Here is a 21,950-nt window from a genome sequence, read left to right as displayed (position 1 = left end):
TCTCTAGCATCCTATGTAGTATTTCCAGATTTTGATCTATCTGTCTTTTCCATTTTCACCTTCTAGTGCCATTGTTCATTTCTCTCCCAGTCTGAGCATCCTAAACAATTTCTGTTCTCTCTGCATCTTTCTATTCTACACCATTCTATTCCTCGTGCATCTTTCAGCAGTATGAGACCGCTATGAGACACCAGTTACCTAAAGAACAGATGCAACGTACCAAGCAGTTGCTACTCAGCTGCAGAGCCAAAGCCCAATGATACAGGAACAGCAGTCATGTGTGAACTGGGAGTATGGGGTGTTGTTAGAAAAACAGGAAGCTCAGGTTATGGCATATTGAGACATGCAACCCTGACCAAACAAGGAAAGAGCTCAAACTTTACCACACAGTCAGGTTTTGCAAAAGCCTGGGAGGAAGACATGCTCCTCAAAACCATGGCGGAACAGAGCCATAGCTCTGTTCTGCATTGCTCTTGTTGAAGGAAAATGAATGAAACCCACCAGAAATGATGAGAAGGGGTTCCATTTGCGCACAAAACAGACAGAAAGGATTTATTCCTTGGTGGAAATCTCTTTGATGAAGAAAAAGCTGCATGCACATGTTCTGGATTTCCTCCTCAAGCCACAGGCCAGCAAAAGCACCACACCAAGGGGCTGACCTTACCTACAATGAGGCGCTCCGTGTCAGGAAGTTGTTTGAAGAGTTTCCTGAAATCTTCATTCCGTTGTTTGTATGTTGGACTCAACACCTGTAAATAACAGAGCGCCTGTTAAAGAGAGGGGTAGGCATGAGTACAGAGAAGTGGAATGGGAAAACATGAACACCTTGGTAAGGAGAAAGGGGATCAGATGCACTTACAAAGCATGAGGCTAGGAGCTCCCATCACAGCAAACACAAAGATGGGAGGATTGGGGATTTAGTGCATTAAGCGAGAAGAGGAGGAGAACCTGACTTGGAAGAGCAAGTACAGAGTAGACGGGCTGTACCCATATCTGCTAGGTAGCAAAATAAAATTGCATGGAAGTTGTGGCTGCAGGAGAAATCTGTTTTCTTGCAATCCTAGACTGTACAGTGTATGACACATGCTCTGTTTGCACTGCATCAGTCAGCTGCCCATCCCCAGCTCTCCCAGTAACAGTGCAGCAACACCAGAAAACAGGCACTTTAATACAGCTGCAGCCCTGCCACGAGAGGAACTTCAATGAGTCATCAAAAGCTCAAGAATAATGCAGTCACCTCCGTTCCTCTCCCCACCAATCACTCCACCTGGCAGTGAACACACACTACCCACTGGTATAGCAAGACCCTTTTGAGGGGGCTCAGAAGAGGGCTCTCGGCAGGGACTCAACCCATGTTTTGTGTTCATTCTGCAGACACTTGACCTCATGGAAGGCCTCAGTGAAACCGATGCGGTTGGCTGGAAGAGACCGGGAGCTGGCTTCTCTCTGGTGGTTATTAAGCTATAAGATGACTCTGTCCACATTAGGCCACCTCCTACGTGAAATGCCCACGGCTGACAGCTGCTCATATAGCCAAAAGATTTTTTGAAGGCAGAAGGTGACTGAAATAGGGGGCAGGTGCAAATTCAGTGAGGCACATGTCTCCATCTGCTCTATTATGGTCTTTCACAAATGTAGGGGAAGGTGAAGCAACGCAGGGGTACAACCTTTTCCCTCTCTATCTCCACCTCTTCTCACCAACCCTCTCCTATCTCTTTCAACTGCTCAATACAATATCTCCAAACAGAAAGTGGGAAAAACCTAGAGTCTTCCAGAAAGTGCCTCCAAAATCAAAGTGATTACAGGTGCAGCTTCTGTTTGAGAAGTGGTGTTGGTAAAGAATACAAAAGATTATTTAGCCTCAACCTAATAAAAACTGTCAAGCACTGTCAAATCAAAGAAGGGAAACACAGACCCCCAAAAAGCATTGGCCTCTTCCTCATATCAATTCAAAGAACAAGAAACAATATTTCTTAGACATCAGCTCAACACTTCACATGTTTTCTTCAGTCCTGTGACCCCAAGAGGAAATTTCGCAACAGGTTGCCCAGAGAAGCTGAATGCTCCATCCCTGGAGGTGTTCAAGGCCAGGGTGGAGACTACTATAAGCACGCCGATACAGTAGAAAGTGTCCCTGTCCATGGTTGAAACTGGACGATCTTTAAGATCCCTTCCAACCCAAATCATTCTGTGATTCTATTATCTTACTCCTGAATAAAATCTGCTAACCAGCAGATGACAGAAATATGAATTTTACTTAACAAACTTCAAGCCTGAACATCTGGAAAAGACCTTGGTTAGAGATGAGCTCCAGCAAGAGCCCAAGTCCAAGATTTCCTGAGACAAACAGACAGAATGGCAAAGGAAGTGGGAATAGATATTGTCATCAACTCTGAGCTCTGGGTTCAATGCATTACAGCAACCCAACGTAGCAGTACAGTTGTCATGTGGAACATCCCTTCCCACAGTAAGGGATGTTCTGACCTGTCTAAAACCGGTACAACAACAGGCGTTTCTGCTTAGCACCAGAACTTCTGTTAGAATCATAGAATAGTTTGGGTTGGAAGGGACCTTAAAGATCATCTAGTTCCAACTCCCCTGCCACGTGCAAGGACTTCCTACCAGATCAGGGTGCCCAAGGCCCCATCCAACCTGGTCTTGACAGACAAACAGTTCAGTTTAGAGACACTCACAGCTGGAATTTCATCTGATCCATAGCTGGCATTTTCTTGTGATATGTCGACCAGCCCCTCCAGGTCCCACAGCAGACACGGTAGTTCTTGACCCAGCACAAGATCCCAGAGAGCCACGCACTCCAGCAAGGAATCCATAGCGTTCCCTTCGCACTTGCACAGGTCCCTTGTTCTCTCTCAGTCAAACTCTGCTTTTCCTGTTCCTGCTGTCACCGCTTCTTGTTTAGATTCAAAGTCGAAAGAGATACAGCAGCTTGGCAGGAGTTTATGTGCCTTCCCCTACTTTCCTGCTCCCATTCAGGTCATCTGCCCTAGCAGCCTCTGTAGATCTAAGAGAGGATTTACCCTCCAGAGGAATTTAAAAAAGCGGCTCATTAGGGTAAACGTGCAGGCAGGCAACCTTTGTCCTCTTCTACTCAATCTCACCAGCTTCTTGCCGTGCGCATCCCTTCAAGAAACACTGCAGAAGCACCGACAGCCTGAGCAGCCCCAGGCAGATCCGTGCAAGGCAACTGCAGCTCCCGACCGAGGCGCAATGCCCAGCGCTGCCAGAGCTAACGACTGAAATAGCCCCAAACACCAGCACCCCACCAGACTAGCTGTAATTCACAGATTGAGCTGCAGTTTCCAGCACTGAACAGGATGGTAAATAGCTCAGAGACTTCAACTGCTTTTTTTTTCCCCTCTCCTTTGAAACCAGAAAAGCAGTTATTCTTATTCCTCCAGCCTCGGGCTCTCCTCTCCTCTCCTGTCCCTCTCTGCTCTGAAAGTCAGCTTCAGTCTCTGTTAATGTTTCTCATGGACAGAGCGGGGGGGAAGATACCAAAATGACTCGCACATGCTTTAAGTTACTGGAGATGGGTAATTCTGTTGGCCAATGCCCTGCAGTAACCCAGGCTCAGCCCTGCCTCCCAGCAGATGTTTCCTGTAATGGAAAGTTGCTGGACAGAGCATGTTGGGGGAGGCGCGAGCGGAGTAAAAAGAGACCAACCTAAAGAACAGGGCGATGAGAAATCAGCCACGTCAGACCCACACAGTCAGAAATCTTAAGGGTCCACTACTCCTGTATTTATCTGAGCCTCCCCAAAAGCCTACATCTTTCTAGGTTTCGTTCCTTAGTCAGGTCACTCTGGAAATGAAGGGCAAGGGCTCCAGCAAACGAATTCCTTCAGGCTCCAGCAGACGAATTCTCTACAGGCCCCTGGAAGACTTCTTGGAGCACTGCAACTCCCTGTATCCCTCTGTCCTTACTCCCCAGGCTCTCCATCTCTCTGCTCAAGTGCAGAAAAACACAGAGAAGCACCAACACTACAACACCAGTGCCATTCAGCTGTGATGCTCAGCCTGGAGAAACAAGAACGCTGAAGGAAAACCCTCGTTCTTCTTAACAAACTGGGCACACAGAAAAGCAAAAGCAAAACAAACCCCAACAAAGCGACCAACCCGATCCTCTGCAGAGTCCCTGCTCCATTCCAGGGCCAGTCCCCGCAGTTTGCTCACTGACAGGGGGAACTGGTGAGTGCCCTGTCTGTTCAGATGCATCGTAAAAGCCTTGCTGGGGCCAGACAGCATGCAGGACTACCCATTTAGCCCTGCTAGAAGGAAGCAGTACGTTCATCTGCCATCCCAAGATGAGGGGACAATAAACAACATTTCTATAGCCTGGCGAGGACAAAGAGTTAAGATTTCAGACATCTGCAAGGTATCTATGTTGCTTTACTGAACTGTCCTCTTTGCTAGAAACTGCTTATGGGATCACTTCCAAAACTACCCCACCAGGATGCTTGTATCCACATCCACCCACCTCTCTTTGCAGAGATGAATGACACAAGTGATCAGAAAAGCTAACCTGGAGGTGGAGACAGCAAACATTAAACCTACTGCAAACAGAGAGAGACAGGATGGGATAGCACCACGAAGGGTGGATATCAGAGGCTCAATGGAGGCAATGGTTAAGATCTTCCTGTTGATACACAAACAAATCCTCTAACAGGGAATGTAATGCAATTGTTGCTGGGGATGGGACAGGACAGAGGATTCTGAAAACACAAGCACCGAGAAAGGAATAGCCTTGTACAGCACACGGTACAGAAAACAGGGAGGAGGAGAGATGGCAGAGGCAGGGAGAAAATGAGGGAGGAAAATCTTATCCAGTTGACATGACCAACAGACTTGCTCTTAACTCTTTAGGGAAGATTTACATTGCTTGTGGACAGAACAGAAAACTACTGGAAAAGAACAAAATACAGTCCCAGCTCATGTGGGAGAGTTTAGAGCCCACTGACAGCAGGACTGCGATGCAGATTAATGCCTGCAGAGAAACTGGCCATCTGTCCCCCAGCATGGATAGGTGAAGGGGGGAATGCCTTTAAACTGGAAGGGTGAAGATTTAGATTAAACATTAGGAAGAAATTCTTCACAGTGAGGCAGGGGAGGCCCTGGCACAGCTTGCCCAGAGAAGTTACGGCTGCCCCATCCATGGAGGTGTTCAAGGCCAGGTTGGATGGGGCCTTGGGCAACCTGATCCAGTGGGAGGTGTCCCTGCCCATGGCAGGGAGGTGGAACTGGATGGGCTTTGAGGTCCCTTCCAACCCAAGCCATTCTATGATTCTATTCATGTGAGCTTGCACCAAAAGGTCACTTTTTATTTAGTGCCTCTACAGAACAGTAACTGTGCCAGGCCTGATAATCCACGGACCTAAAATAATGGAAAACGTGAAGGGTCTTGCCTAAAAAAAAAACCACCTGAAAGACAATGAGCTAACATTGCTCCATAAATTGTTTGATAAAATAGTTACTGGAACTTAGAAGGTGAGTGCACTGATTTACAAAGAAAAAGGCTGTTTGTTCGACACCTTGCTAACATATGATCCAGCTCGGATATTTGCAATAAACTCTATTTACATGATTGTTGTTGCCAAGTCAGACCCAGGCTGCCACCCACTGCAAAATTGTTTCTGGTATTTTCCCTAAAATGATGCATAATTTCTCTCTCGTTGTCTTTATACAGAACATTCTACTCTTTCCAGCAGCTGAGTTTCCCCCTCTGCTCTGGTATCTACGAGGTCTCCAAGAGGGTACTGCAAGGAAAAAAGACAGCATATGGAGACCAGCAAGGGCCGATTTCTTATGATGTTCAGTCATACAATCACTTGATATTGTTCTTAGGAAGCTGCAAGCGCTGCTCAAAGGTCTCCACAATGAAGGGCCCTTCGCAGCATCGCAGTCAATCATGGAAACTCAGCCACCTTTCATCTCCTAGCACACAGGCTTTTCCCGCAAGTTCTTTCCTTTACATGGCCACACACTTGCATTTGAATGGATTTAATTTTGAGACTTTCACCTCTTGCGAGCCAGCCGAAAGCCGTTCTGTGTGCACAGTGTTTGTTGGCAGAACTGCATGCACAGGGCTCCTGTGCCACCCTGTACAATCCTCGGCACAGACTTTGCTCTCCCAAAGACAAGTGGGTAGAACTATATCCTGTTGATCTTTTCAGATTTATTAGGACAGCAAATGTTTGTAGGAGTATTTAAGAACACCTGAAAGAGACAATTAATGTCTTCTCACTCTAATTTTTAACCCCATTAATGGCTCTGGGGCTATCTAGCACATAGGTGAGAGGAGGTGGTTCAGGTCATCTACAGGGAGAAGCCGCAAGAAGAACATTACGTTCAGTTTTGGGTACCTCAGAACAAGAAGGACATTTTGCTGCTGGAGCATGTCCAGAGAAGGGCAACAAAGCTGTTGAAGAGGTCTTGGCAGAAACAAGTCTTATGAGGAGTGGCTGAGGGATGTGGGGTTGTTTAGCCAGTAAAGAGGACTGAGGGGAGAACCTCATGACTCTCTGTAGCTCGCAGAAAGGAGGTTGTAGCAAGGTGGGTGCTGGTCTCTTCTCCAGGTACCAAGTGGATAAGACAGGAGGAAATAGGCCTTGAGGTTGCACCAGGGGAGGTTTAGATTAGATAGCAGGAAAAAATTTGCTTTATACCAAAAAGCATGTAGAGGTGTGGCCACTTACAGGACATGGGTGGTTAGTATGTCAGCAGTGGGGCTGATGCTGACAGATTGGACTGATTCTATGACTGTAAGAACAAGAGTGCAAGCATGGTTGCAAAAAAGAGAGAGCAGGTGGAAAGGGAACATGCCTAGATAAACACAAAGGACAGGAAGTACAGAGGCAGAGCAGACCCTTGGGGGGATCTAAACAGTAAACTGAAACCTCTTGGGTGGATATAAGTCTCACTTCTTCCTTATGTCAATTGTGTTTGCTCTAGACTTTTCAGATAATCTTATTTTCTTTTCCAGAGTATGCTCTGGCAGTCACCAGGTGTCTACCAGCACAGGGACTACAGGAGACAATTTAGCAGATGCAAGACTTGCTAGAGAGCAGCAGCTAGAAATGCTGCAGAAAACTGGAGACATACAGTGTGGTGTTAGGAACAGCCAGGGAAGCAGAAGGATCAGCAGTCCAGTTGAGAAAGAAGTAGGCAGAAAATAAACCATGGCAGACTTGCTAGGGCTCAGGTGCCTCACCTATACCCTGACCTCGAGACACAAAAACTGAGTGCTCTTCCATTCTTGGAAATGGGGCCTTTCACACAAAGCCCAGCGAGGAGAAGAACAAAGGAGGTGCCACCGATTTGTGGGAGTTCCTGGCCACCCTCATAGCAAGTGCGACCTCATCCTTTGTGTCATACAGAAGTGAAATACAAATTCCCCACCTCACCAAATGCATCAGGTCTGTAGAGTAAGTTGTTTCTCTGCTTCAGTAAAAAAAAAAAAAAAAAAAAAAAAAAAACACAGAAAATTTGGGGTTTGAGGTCTATTCTTTTTGTAAAAGAATTTTTTTAAAATTATTTTTTAAATAACGACTCAATTAGCAGTAATTCCTCATGCAGACGCACAAGTCCAAAGCAAACACACATAAACTGCATCCTGATGGAACATAGATGGGTGGGGACTAAACCACAGCTGATCAACACACTGAATTTCACTCCGTAAGAACAACAGTTCTTCTAAACCAGAGTCTCCACATCTGTGGTTCCTCACTAAAGACACGAGAAATGCTTCAGGGACATCTTTCCACTGCTAGCAAACCTGGTCAGCCCGATGATGGTCTGCTTTTCCACCACAAGGACATGAACACAAAGCAAGTCCCATAAGGATGAGTATATTTATTCTCAAACTGGTTTTCTTTTCTAGATCTCACAGTGCACCTGGGACCAGTTTGCATTTGTCCTCCGGAAAGCAAAGCAGAGAAAGCACTCCAAGACTAAGAAAGGGCAGGTCTCCTGCCAACCAGTCCATGACCTTGGTTCACCTCTTTTCTCCCTCTTCTCAATCTGATAGGGATGTCAAACCCAGAAAGCACTGGTAGGGTTAAAAGGACAACACACAGGGCAAGAGAAGTTGGTAGCATCATAAGGAAAAAGTAGAGAGAAAGAAATCCAGAAGAGGGAAAAGGAAGGGTTCCAACTGGCAAAGAGGGATACAGTGCTACAGGGACAAATGAACCAGATAAAAGCAGCAAAAACTGAAGTCCTCTTAGAAAACTGGCATCCTGACCACCGATGCTCTGGGGATCTTTGAGGAGCATGTGCTCTTTAAGGCAAGGACTGTATCTTTAGTTTGTGCTTGTACAGTGCCTGGCACCCAAGGCTGTTGAACTGGCACAAAAAACATGTGAAGGTGTTTACTCCAACATAGTGAACTTCTTGTGAAATGAACAGCCGAGGAATGTGAGTGAAGGCAATCGTAAGGTTCCGTGAAGGGGCAGCCTCCACAGATTCATTTCTACAGCTGCTTTGGTGGGGAAAGGAACAGAAGAACCAGAACGGTCCAAAATGCCAGAAAATCCTGCCTGGAGGAGTTGGCAAAGAAGGGAAGCTATATCAAGGAGATGCAATAGCAAATATTTAATGGCAATAACGCTGCCAAATAGGATTGACTTGCCTTTCTGGTGTTTGCAGCCCATCCGTATTTCCACATTGCTGCTTTTATCTGGCCAGAATGTCTCTACTAACTAGGAATACAGTTCTGTTTTGTTTTCTAAAGGAAAATAATTGAGGGGAAGACCACAAAAAAATGCAGCCAGTGCTTACTCTCCGGATGTTACTGTCTCTCATGCTGAAAATATAGGGAGGAAAAACAAGAGAACAGAAAGATAAGATAGAGAGGACATGAACACCACAAGAAACCTACAGAAGCGGACCACAGCAAAGCATCATGCAGCAGGGTATGAATGTCAGCAGCTACAGTCAGAAGGCAGCTCTTGTGTAATAGCAAATGCCACCTTTAGCTGTGGCTGCAGAATTCCCATTGTTCGGCAGCCTTGTTGGGCAGGTGCATCTGCCCAAACTGCTCTCTCCACATTCCTTTGCCTCCCACTTCTCCCCTAGTATGGCCTGCCTCGGTTTATTATTTCATTCTCAATGCCACTGCTTCTACATTTCTCTCTGCTTCTGAGATCATGTCTTTACCTGTCCTTGCTACCATCCTGGTGCTGATTATACACAGTCAGTAAATAAGTCTGCTCCTTGTGTCTCTGTCACATCTGACCATGCTGTATCCACCAAAATCACTGTTCTAATGTCTTGGGCTGCGGGAAGGTAGAAACTGTTGCTGAACATGGAATGGCTTGCTGCATCTGCCTACAAACTCACAGTATTGCTGGCATCTACTGTAGAGCACTCAATGGGTGGGGGGTTCAACTGTGCAAGGGTGACACCGATTGCGGGAATAAGCATGCTGCCAGCTTTGTATGCCAAACGTTTGCCACTCGTGCTTGCAGAGCAGAAATAAGACCAAGGCAAAGCAAAAAATGGTTTGTGTTTCCGTGAGGTCAATAGAAAATAATTCCTTCCTCGCCCCACAGCACCTGAAGAGATGCAAAGGGTTTGTGTGGCAGCAGCTCTGTCAGCATATCAAGACCAGCTCTGCTGGGAAACTGGAAGGTGCAGGATATGGAGACCATCAGAAGAGGAACTGAAAAGCCAAAGCTTTTCCTCTCTCTCTCTGGCATCCTTTCCCTCAGGATGACAGTTCTCCTTTGCCAGTTGTGAGCCATTTCCATCTCCTCTCTTTGGAAATGGTCAGGTCTGCCCCACGCCACTGCAAAGCCTCTTTGCACATTCCCCCCACCCTGGTACCCAGCCCATATTCACCCAGGGACAAGAGAACTGGAGTACTTACATTATACCAACTCTGGCTTTTCTGTAAGGACAAAATAAAAGAGAAGCATTAGTTAGCACAGAGATCTTGGGATCAAAAAGAAAGACGGACAAGAGAAGCTAAGTCCAATCTGGTTTGTATAATTAGTTAAGTGGAAGTGGGATTAAATAGAAGATTTTCAATTGATTTAACAGTAGATTTTAGTGGATTTCACAGTGTAGTCTAACACAGTTATTTCCACTTACAGGAACAAAGAACAAACCCAGAAGCAAGAGTCTATAATAGGAAACAATTCAGGCTAATGCGTGCACGTCCACATGCATGCACGACAGATGAACTCCCGCGCACATTGGCTGTGACAGCTTTTGCAGATCAGCAGTGCCCACAGACAATGGAGGAGCTACCCATAACCCTTGCCAGCCAGCTCTGTCAGAGGCTTCGGTCTTCCCACATCAGCTGGCCAGGCTGCAAAAATCACACTGCATCAAACAGACCCTGTGCAAATAAGCCCTCAAAGAACTACCATGAGGCTAGGGACACAATTTTACTCACAAAAGGCACCAGGCAAAACTTTCCATTTTAAAAGGGAAACACATACAGAGGCAGGAAAACCACTGACGAAAATCACTAGAAAAGCTAAGCAAAAGAAAACAAAAAAGGCTCTTTTTTTCTTTCAGTATTTCGGTGCACAGCGTTCTCTATCACCTGCATATGTGATTTTTCTGTCCATATCGTGGCATTTCAGATGGTTTGAGAGGAAAAGCCATGTGTCACACTGGAGTCAATAAAAAAAGCTAGCTCAGCTTGAAAAGTCACACTTGGCGATTTTCAGCTGGAGGTAAGATTTATCTGAGCAGAGAGAGGAAGTAACAAGCTTTGCACTCCCACTCCAGCCAGGGTGGCTTTTCTGTATCAGGAACCACTGATGGAAAGCACGGGTATCACCCATTTGAGGGTGGATTGACCTGAGGGCAATGAAGCCTTTCATCAGCTACCATGCCCACTGTCAGGCAGGTTGTGTGTCAGCAGCCACAGAGCCATGCCTATCCCCTCTCCCAGCCAGCGACAGCGTGTCTACATGGACACTTGACAGGGTTGAGTCTAACAGGCAAGGACAGAAGCAATATTCCACTGCATTCCTTGCTTTGAAGTTATCTTGCTTCTGACCTTGGACTGAGAGTACTTTTCACACCTCTATGCCCAGTCTGGAATATGAAGGAAAACAAACTCTTCTCTAGCCTGCGGGAGCACCACTTGGAGAGTTAAATTCATATTCACAAAAACACAGGAGCTATCTGCACTAGGATAGCCCACAACAGGACCAGCGATGTACAGGATGTCTATCCTAGGAAAGCAAGCACCAAGTGTTAATGAGAACAGATCAGACCAGAGATTTCTACGAAGACATGGTGTTGCTTGCACTGTTCTTTCCCCACGCCTCCTTGCTTTCAGTTTCTCATGCTCCTTATATGGAACTCTAGTAGACAACCTCGCTGGAATCTGAATGGAATAGAGCCAACATTTCTGCAGGAACCCTTGCAACCTTGGGCGTTTTTCACACTGCCTCTGCTGAAAAACCCCACAGTAATACAGTACATGCCATAGGCTGAGATACAATAATTTGATATTAAAAAGAACACTCGTAAGGCCTTTCCCCAAACCCTGGGGAACGGATATGAACTGAAGAACTACATACGCAGTATGGCTCATCATCTAACCAGAGGAATTTCCTCTTTCTTCCTACACTCTTCCATACTTGGCCATACCTTTCATTCATAAAGGATCTGGTTGAAGTCATCCTTCTCTGCAAGTAGGACATGGAAAAAAAGCCTTATGCAATTCAGCTCTACTAAAAAAAAATCAGAGGAATTAATCGTAATCCACGTACACATCACCTTGTCCTGAGGAGCACAGGCTCCAAGATGGAGCGATTTTCCTGCAGATTTGTTTTGCCATCTGCCTGCCTTAATGAGCAAAGATATAACTCAGAAATTCCTCAGGAAAATAAAATCATAATCAAACTCTAATTGGCATAGAGAAAACAGAGGACCCCTGCTGTCACTGTGTCTTCTAAATCAGGGTGGCACATGTTGTGGTGTCACCAGGCTGCAATGGGATTTCATTCCCCTCTGCTACATATTTTAATTTCCCCAAACAGCAGTTACTCTGTAGAGCAGCTCTGCACCTCCTTTCTTAAGCTCTTCCACACAATTATACTGACATCCAAGCCTCACCTTTTGCCTCCACCAAGTGTTTTAAACCTAAGGAGATCCTTCCCCCTGGTCCCTATGCTTTGCAGGTAAGACAGACTAAAGAAAGAGAAGGGGAGACTGAGGCCTTAAAGCTATCTTCAGATTCATTTACCCTCTTTTTTTTAAACTCACTGAGAGTCAGAATGTAGGAAGGTACAAACTGTTGAAAATCAAGAGACAGTATAATGGGGCAGGGGAAAAAGAAAAGAAAAAGGAAAAAAACATATTCTTACTTTGAGCAGGTTAAGTCTGTCATACTGGAAAAAGAAACCATAAGCATTAGAACTGAAAAGAGAAAATAAAAAAATAACAGAGGGATGGAGATGCACACAGAGATGGAAAAGATGGCACTGATTTGCAGAGATGATGCTACAGGAGTGGGTACCAGAATTCATAGTTACAGGGTGGCTATAACCATGATGAACTTAGGAGAATGTGAGGAAGGTGAAAAATAGGGTATTTTCTCTGAGGCTTTAATTAATGTAGCATTGTCTCTAAATCTTCATTGGTTAAAGATCTCCTATCTGCATATATTGCTATGGAAGATTATAGCTTTACAGTGCAGATGGGAAGCGGTGGATCACACATACGAAGTTCAGCCTGCTAACTTGATGCCAACAGAAATTTCCACCTTTTAGCATTAGTGGGAGCAGGGTGACAACTCACTGCTACATCCTGCTGCTTCCAGAGGAACGGAAACCTTTTGCCAAGTGAACGGCATGCCACAGAGCTCTGGAATATACCCCTAAGTCCATCTTACAGCTAGGGAAACAGAGATACAGAACCAGTGTGAGAGGCAGAGCTCAGAACAGATTCCAGAGCTCTTTCTCCTGACCTATTTTACTTCCAAAATCTATGCTACTCACCTGGCTTCTAAATGCCCATGGCCAAATAACTCAGCAAATTGACAAAATGTATTCCCAAGTCCCTTACCCCAGTCCAAAATGACCAGGATTTCGCAACCTGCTACTTAAAGGGGAATCACACCACCTAGTGGGAGGGGGTACATGAGAAGACACAAGCCAAAGACTTCTCAGAATTGCACCACTGAAAGGACAAGGTGCAAGAGTCATAAGCTGCAGTAAGGGAAATGCTAATCAGATAGAAGGAAAAAGCCAGTTCACAACAGGAGTGGTTAAGCACTGGAGCAGGGGTCCAGACAAAGCTGTGGGATGCGCAGTCTTGGACGTCTGGCAAAACACACCTGGCCAAGACTTGAGACCATCTGATCTAAGCACATCGACCCTACTTTGAGCAAGGGCTTGGATTAGAGAGACCTTCTGAGATTCCTTCCGACCTAAAGGGTTCTACAATCACCAGGGGTCTACATCAAAACTTGTGTGTTCCCCCAACCTGACATTTATTCTCAGCATTCATTAATAGCTACAGACAGTGGAAAGAATCCAAAGGGTTTGCAATGGAGATGAAATCACTATCATCCTTGGGCAAAAGAGTTAAAAATATACGCATTTCATTGTTTGCCTGCTTGCAGAAAGGGTTTTTTTTGGCCGACCTCAGAAAGCTGTTCCAGAAGCAGCAGTGTTTGCCAGTAAAAGCCTAGGGCTGATGCAGAACTATACACTGTTTGGTCCATGCAACACCGGTGGACAGCATGGAAAAGCATGCTCCAGGAAGGGTTTCCTACAGATGTAATCCAGTGCTTAACAACTCCTGGTGACGCACTCCCTCTGACGGCAGCACTGCAGCACGACAATGAACACAACAAACAAAAGAGGGCAATAGACTTCAAGCAGATCTGTCAGCAATTGCATAAACACAGCATCAAACTCATGGGCTCAAGCTGTTTCGTTTCAATTAGTGAGACAGGTTGGAAAAATCAGACCATCCTTCTGTCAGAAGAGGGGTGGGAAGAGGAGAAAAGGCTGAGAAAGGAGATTTTAAAATGTTTATCCTTAAGTTCTTTGTTCCTAACCTCTCCCTGTCTTGAACAGATCTGTGAGAGGAGAAGCAGGGGGCTTATTACACCTGTGGTTCCTCACTTGTACCAGCAGAAGCCACTTTGGCAAGGGCACAGAAAAGAGATTCAGCCTTCAGACTGCTTTAGGCTCACGCTATGCACAGACCGTGGGTGAGCAGGGCAGGAGGCTCTGACGCAGGCTGCCAAGGTCATGCTGGGATCCCCTTCCCTCTGTGCGTCGGCTTCCTCGTGCTGGAACTCCTCTGAGGTCCACTTCCCTCATTTCTCTAAATTGTCTTACAGTTGTTGAGCTTTTTCTCTCAGAAAAGCAAGGGGATGGCTGCATGCACATCGCAGTACCACTACATGTACATTTTACACATACATCACTTTCTTCTACCAATGTTCTTCCCACCAGTCCCTCTCCTTACAAACCTCTCTATAGCTTAGCCAAAGTGCCTCAACCTACCACAGTCTAGGCCACGACCTGTTCTGACCCACACACTCTACTCACCAGCAATCCTTTCAAGACTCTCCTGCTCCAGACCTGCATCTTCCATAGAACTTCTTTCACTTCTCACTGGAGACATTGGTCTCACAATTCTCCCACATAGTTATCCAAACTACAGTTACCAAGCAAAAGACAATCTGTCTACAAAAAGACAAAGAAGCTTCTAGCAGACACCAGCAATCATGCAAGGTCAGGCTGGTTATAAGGAGCATTATGGCCAAGGAAAAACAGTATGCCAGCACTGTAGACTTTGCTGCTCTCTGAGAACTTATCTACAATTAAATCAAAGGCATCAACCAGGGAAAGGCCAGGGCATTGATTTTGTGCACTATGAAGCCATCCAAGTCATTGTGGTTTAAACTTTACTTGTGGAATACACGTGGAAATGCCAACAGCCTGGCACTTTGTCCAATAAGCATCCCATCTGCGTTTCTAAGGATAGCACAGAGATGTGCTATCAACTTATCTCCAATCCAAGCACCCCCACTGGGATCTTCTGCTTACTACCTTTCAGAGCAAGCCCATGAATTCTCACAATTCATTTGGGACAGGCCTGTTCTAACAGGTTTAAGCTGAGTTCATTTGAAATCACTGATCTTTAATATTTACATCACACAGGAAAGTGTGCAAGGGCAGCAAGCTGAGATCACTGGCCACAAAACTACTCTTTATCATAAGCAGGCAAGAAGTTAGAGAGACCATCTCTTGTTTCTCAAAGGCATAAAATAAGAATAAAGGAAAGAGAAGGGGTTTTGGTACTATTCAGCCTAGCAAAGCCAGAAGGTTTCTGCCTGGCAAAGACAGCAGCTCACTTCAAGGAAGAGGGAAAGTAAACCTTAAAACAAAGGCTAAAATCAGCAATTGAAGGAGTGTGATGAACAGGCCAGCTCTCACACCGTGTGAGCAAATATTAACAAGATCTCAGTAATATAAATGAAACCAGCTTCGCAGCTACAGGCATTGGGCTGAGCTCTTGCGGACATTCTCACAGCTGTACCAGGAGAATGCCTGACTGGGGTCACTGCTTAGTGCCACAGGAGGGTGTCTGAGTGGGGGACAGGAGAGTAAAAAAGAAGGCTTACTTTGGAGAGGCGCTTGTGTGACTTAATCAGAGAGAAAGCATGCAGGAATGAAAAGAGAGAAATTAAGGAAAGAAGAAAAATTACCTCACAAATCAGCAGAAGGAATACCCACAAACCCAACAGAAAGCATTATACCCCCCCCTTCCTTGTGAAAAGCACTGTGAATTAAAATCAAGCTTTAGTCGTCACCATCTTGACAAAAATCTCATTCCCATGGCCTTAAATCACAGCACTTTATGTGCCAGGGCAATTCAACTCATCTCTGAAATGTCTCCCTTACTAAGAACACCATTTTCCTGACAGAGCATCCCACAGCTTGCCCTGCATCCAGCCTCCCTCCCGTCTACATGGCTTTCTTTTGGGAACAGACTGCTGGCACGACAATGCACCAGGGCGTCATCCGGTCCTGCCACCATTTGTAGGTTACTGTGTGCACAGGAAACACATCTGACCTCAAGGGTAACTGCCAAACTGACTGCTCTCAAATGATTCATCTCGAAAAAGCACTTTTAAACTCATGCCCTCCTTAGTGGATGTGGGTCAGTGAATTCTGTTCCCTCTGCTGACAGTGACCACAAAGTGGGGCAGATGAAGACCTTCCATGTACGTGACACAATCCAGTGACGAGGTTTTGAGCACCCTGATCCAGTGGAAGGTGTCCTTGCCCACAGCAAGGGGGTTGGATCTGGATGGGCTTTAAGGTCCCTTCCTACCCAAACCATTCCATGATTCTATAATAAATCGGGCAAAGACATAACTCATTTCACACAAGCCATCAGTTATGCCTGTGCCACCGTGAAGTTATTCAGGTTGAAATATTTCACTTAAAAAAACTGGAAAAACACCAGTGCTCCTGACAGCTATCTTCTAATACACCACTGACATTAGGGTTACAATCAGAGGTTATGTTTGGCTTCCAAAGCCTTTGTGTGTATTTCACCACGTCCCACAACCCACAGAAAACCAAGTCACCAACCCTGAAACCCTCTTCCTCAGTACAGCAAAGACAAGGCTGTTTCTAATATGGTCAAAACACATAATACCTTTTTAGGAAATATCTACCAGAGCCAAGACAGGCACAATATGGCACAGATGGGAGGTGATGTACAGAGGACTGGCAAAGTGATTCTGTGCAGCTTGAACCTCATCTCAGTACAGAGATTAAGATGGGAAAAAGGCATGGGCCCTCTGCAGGCTGCCTGTGCGGAGGAACCTTCATTTGTTCCATGACCCTTCATGATCCAGATGATAAACCACATTGGCAACAGTTGGTTTTCAAGGTCTTTCTCAAAACCAGAGCCTCCCGAGGAAACAGGGCTTGACTGCACAAAGGTTAGCCTGCATAAGCCATTATGGAACTGCAGTACCAGTCATCAGCAACACATGGACTCGGGTCCTAGAAGGATGACAGAGTTGTGCTCACGTTTGACCTACGCAAATGGCTCCCACTTAGGAGCCTTTTCAGAAGTATGACGAGGGAAGGAGGAGAAAAAGTATGCAGAGGAAAAAAAAAAAAAAAGGCACGGGACAAAGCCAGCGTACTGCATTAGAGAGTTTAGAACTGAGGACACATGCATGTCATGGTCAAAGTCATTTGCTCGCTCCTCACCTTGGAATTCTTGGCCCCACTGCGGCCTGACTGAGAGGAACAGCTACGCTGTACACCCTGCTCCGGTGTGGAAGGGGATTTGTCTGATGAGTGGTCGGAGCCTTTTTCCACCATGGTGTCTCCTTGGGAGTCCTGCGGTGTCGGGGAGCGGGAGCGTTTGCGCAGGATCGGGGAGCAGGCAGGTGTGCTGCGGTTTGAGTTACTGGCAGTACTGCAGAAAGAAAGAAAGAGCAGGATTAATAATCTTTAGCACAAACAGAAAGCAACCGCGCCCATGCCTCGAGATGAAGCATCACCTCCAGATTCCTCTACTAGCGGAGTGGACAGATGAGGCTTTCTGAAGCAACGCACCCAATGCCACATGTGTGACTTATGTCTTGGTAGCCAGTTATCATTATCCACAGCAGAGGGAACTACAACGCCTACAAGTGTTCTTCTCCACCCTCTCTTCAGTTCATCTGACCACAGAATGAACTCATTCTCTCCTCTCAGCTCCAAGAATTTAAAATAATGAACTGAGCTTAGAATGAGGGACCTGTCAGGGTGTTCCTGACACAGTCCTGCTCTATCCCTCCTTAATTTTATGTCAGCAAGTGCAACTGCTCACAATGGGTTGCACAAAAATGGAAACACTCCATCAAAGGGCATCAAAAGCGATGGGGCGCTGGGAGGGGAGTTACGATGACGGATAACACACTTACGATTTCCTGTGTCAAATCATCATTTCCCACACCAGACAGAGTTGGGCACAAAAATGTTTTGCTATAACGTTAAAGCTTTTGCGATCCATCTATATTAAAAAAAAAAAATATTCCCTTTTGCAACGGAAGAAAGCAAGCCTTTTCAGAGTTTTACAGAAGTTATGAAACCTTTAGGGGAATGGAACTTCTCATCCCATGCCTTCAGCAAATGTCCAAACACCTAAATCTGCAAGCCAGTAACAGACATATTTATACAGAATAGGAAAACTCCCATTTCCTCACTGGTCTTTATCTTTTCCTACCTCTTCTGCCTGCCAGACTCTTCAAAAAACCACACATTACATCCATTTTTCCTTATGTAATTCATTTTCTTCAGCAGTCAAATCTATTTATGACTGGCCCAAACATCTTTGAGGTCTCTCCAGCTGGTACTGCTGAACTCTGCAGCCTGCAGGTACAGTGGAACCTGGGCTGATCCAAGGATGAACTCTGTGCTGACTCTGCCGTGCTGAATGGCTACGGTACCCTGCTATCTTCTGAGGAGTAGAAAACAAGCCACATCTGAGTGACAAAAGAGCAGGCAACGTAAAAAAGCTGAAGGAATTACAGCTGTAAGGCACTGAATTAAAGAAGCTTGCACAATCAAACTCTTAAGGGATACAATTTAAGCTCAATTATATATAGCAAACTGAAGTTTGCTTCTCACAATGAGATGTACAGTGAGGTACTTACAGAATTATAGAATGGCTTGGGTTGGAGGGGACCTCAAAGCCTATCCAGTTTCCAACACCCTGCCATGGACAGGCACATCTCCCACTGGATCAGGGACTCCAAGCCCCATCCAACCTGGCCCTGAACACCTCCAGGGATGGGGCAGCCGCAACTGCTCTTGGCAACCTGGGCCAGGGCCTCCCCACCCTCACAGCAAAACATTTCTTCCAAGATCTCATCTCAATCTCCCCTCTTTCAAAGTAAAACCCCTCCCCCTCGTCCTATCCCTCCACTCTCTGATCAAGAGCCCCTCCACAGCTTTCCTGGAGCCCCTTTCATGACTGGAAGCTGCTCTAAGGTCTCCCTGGAGCCTTCTCTTCTCCAGCCTGAACAACCCCAACTCTCTCAGCCTGTCCTCGTACGCGAGGTGCTCCAGCCCTCGGATCATCTTCGTGGCCTTCTCTGGACTTGCTCCAACAGATCTGGGTCCTTCCTGTGCCGAGGACTCCAGAACTGGACACAGTTAAAATGGATCGTTTCATTTTTGAAAGTCCAGAAAAGATGAATACAGGCCTGAGGTTTCATTATTTCTCAGATAAAAATCATATCTACCACTGAAAATGCTGAAAATATTTTACAAATGTTAGTTAGCAGATATGGGCAGATAATGTAAAAGGCACCTCTCCAAGAGTTATCAGGTTTAGTTTGTTTTGGTTTAGAACTAGATGAACTGGTCTCGTAAATTATCCTCTATTTGCTCACTGCTTGTATTTACGCAGAAGTGATGAAACTTTCCCTAAACAACTTACAGAAAGCATACAAAAAAGTTGCTTCTGCAAACATTAACAGAATCAAATTTCACACTCACGCAGGCAACAACCTTGCAATTGGCAAGAACAGGAGTGCCACGCTTCACAGAAAACCCTTGGAAGATATTTTCAAGAATATAAAGAATGGAAATCCATATGGATAATGAACACTCAAGAGAAAATGGGTTTGCAAAATGTTCTGTAAGCAGGAAGGAAGATGGATTAAATTACAGGCTCCGTTCTGTCATATATTTCTAAATAGACCGAAAAATCTTATAGATACAGAGTAATAAAAAGATGCTTGTTCAAATGCCACCAAAACCCCAAGTTAGCTCCAGCACTGGCAGAGTAACTCCCACCCAGCTTGTTTTTTCACAGTTCACACCTAACAATAGCCTATCTCATGAGTGAGAGATGCCCCACATCCCACGTCCTTCCTTTCCCTGTGGGCAAGACACAGGTACACTGAATACTAACCACATGTACAGCACAGCTATAGCAACATTTAAGCTTTAATCACTCCACATCATGGTTGAAACAAAACAAAAGACTGAGCAAGAGATGCTCTGGACCATTGTCCCAGCAGCACTGCCTGCAACAGTTTAAGTATATAATTAAGTAAAATTATCAGGGCTTTTATAGATTATTGATATGTAGGAAAGTATCAGGTTTCTTCACAGATTTTCAGCTGATGCAGTTAAAATGGATCTTTCACCTTTTCTGTCCTCCTGCTGCTTCTTCTCCTGGCTAAACTCAAGATGGACAACCCAGCCCAGTGACATCCAGTGTACCAACTGCAATCAGCAACTACAGGCACGGGCAGGAGGTGCTGTGCCAATGGTGCTAAGACTTGAAGTTCATCAGCAACGCTTCCAGAGATGGAAATGGTTTTGAATTGCCATTTGTACAGTTAAGAACTCTAAACTCTGAGGCTGTGTTGTGCCTTCTCACACTGTGTTACTGTTTATCTGCCATTATATTACGTTACATTACATCAGATCTCCTAAATCTTGCCCTCACCACACTTGATTTGGCATAAACTGGTTTATTTGAGAAGTCCCCAGAAATAGAAGGCAAGAATTTGAAGTGAATGTTCCTAAGTCACATATCACTGCACTAAACCTGCTTGAACAGATGTACTAATTTTTCTCCTACAACTCTATGAAACCTGACTTTATCATGCAGAACGTCCTTCTCTTTTTCCATTCATATGAGTTCATACAAGTTTCACTTTGAGTTTCAGCTTCAAGCAACGCTATAAAGACCAAGTCAAATTCAGTCAAGGTTCTACTGGCTTTCAGGTTACAGTTATAAAGGAGTGCTGAGTTTTTACTGCTCCTTAAGTAAAGCACAAAATAACCACTCAAAACCAGGGCACAGCTGCACCATGCGCTGTGAAACTCAAGATGAAACCTGCCAAGTTTGGTACTCTTTTACTTAAATTGCAATTAAATGAGAAATGACATAGTTCACTTTTTGTGGACCACATTAAATAAACACTAGCTCAAACATACATCACACACACAGGCACAGAGGAGACATTCTCAGTTATCACTTGGAGCACACACATGCTCCCAAACTGCCTTTATGCGCGTTGCATGGGCACTGCTAAGCAGTCTGAGCTCTGGAGGCGGATCCAAGCTAATCACCCAAGGTCTTGCAAAGCTCCTCAGATGGGTTTTTCGGTCACAGCTGAACAACCCACACTGCTGTGGCTACACAGGAGCAGCATCAGCACGGACTGGCTTATAGCTGGCCCATGTACGTTTGCGCAGGCTCAGTTCACACTACCACAGCCAGCTCTTGGTGCCAGCTCTGCCAAGCACAACCTTAGGCAGACTCTGACTTCCAACTTAGTTTTCCAGTCGCTTATCATCTCTAGTATGCTTTAAAAACTAAATCATAGAATCATTGAATAGTTTGGGTTGGAAGGGACTATCTAGTTCCAACCCCCCTGCCATGGGCAGAGACACCTCCCGCTAGATCAGGCTGCCCAAGGCCCATCCAACCTGGCCTTGAACACTTCCAGGGATGGGGCAGCCACAACTTCCCTCGGCAACCTGTGCCAGTGTCTCACCACTCTCATGGTGAAGAAATTCTTCCTAATGTTTAGTCTAAATCTGCCCCTCTCCAGTTTATACCCATTGCCCCTTGTCCCATCACTACAAGCCTTTATTAAACAGCCCCTCCCCAGCTTTCTTGTAGCCCCCTTCAGGTACTGGAATGTCGCTGTAAGATCTCCCCGGAGCCTTCTCTTCTCCAGGCTGAATAAGCCCAACTCTCTCAACCTCTCCCTCGTACGGGAGGTGCTCCAGCCCTCTGATCATCTTTGTAGCCCTTCTCTGGACCTGTTCCAACATCCTTCTTATGTTGCGGATTCCAAAACTGGACACAATACTCCAGATGAGGTCTCACAAGATTGGAATAGAGGGACAGAATCACCTCCCTCAATCTGCTGGCCACGCTTCTTTTGATGTAGCCCAGGATACGATT

General features: G+C 45.6%; 1 protein-coding gene across 1 annotated transcript in view; it reads right to left on the bottom strand.

Annotated features, from left to right (window-relative positions):
- Window positions 1–21,950, bottom strand: part of GRAMD1B (GRAM domain containing 1B) — a 98,325-nt gene that overhangs the window by 17,666 nt on the left and 58,709 nt on the right. Inside the window, 3 exon segments of the mRNA XM_054087082.1 lie at window positions 665–749; window positions 9,886–9,906; window positions 17,237–17,447. Of these exon segments, the coding sequence (XP_053943057.1) occupies window positions 665–749; window positions 9,886–9,906; window positions 17,237–17,447 (317 nt within the window).

Source organism: Cuculus canorus, chromosome 23, assembly GCF_017976375.1.
Source record: "Cuculus canorus isolate bCucCan1 chromosome 23, bCucCan1.pri, whole genome shotgun sequence".
In the NCBI taxonomy this organism is placed as follows: Eukaryota; Metazoa; Chordata; class Aves; order Cuculiformes; family Cuculidae; genus Cuculus; species Cuculus canorus.
This window is presented reverse-complemented; position numbering and strand designations above follow the sequence as displayed.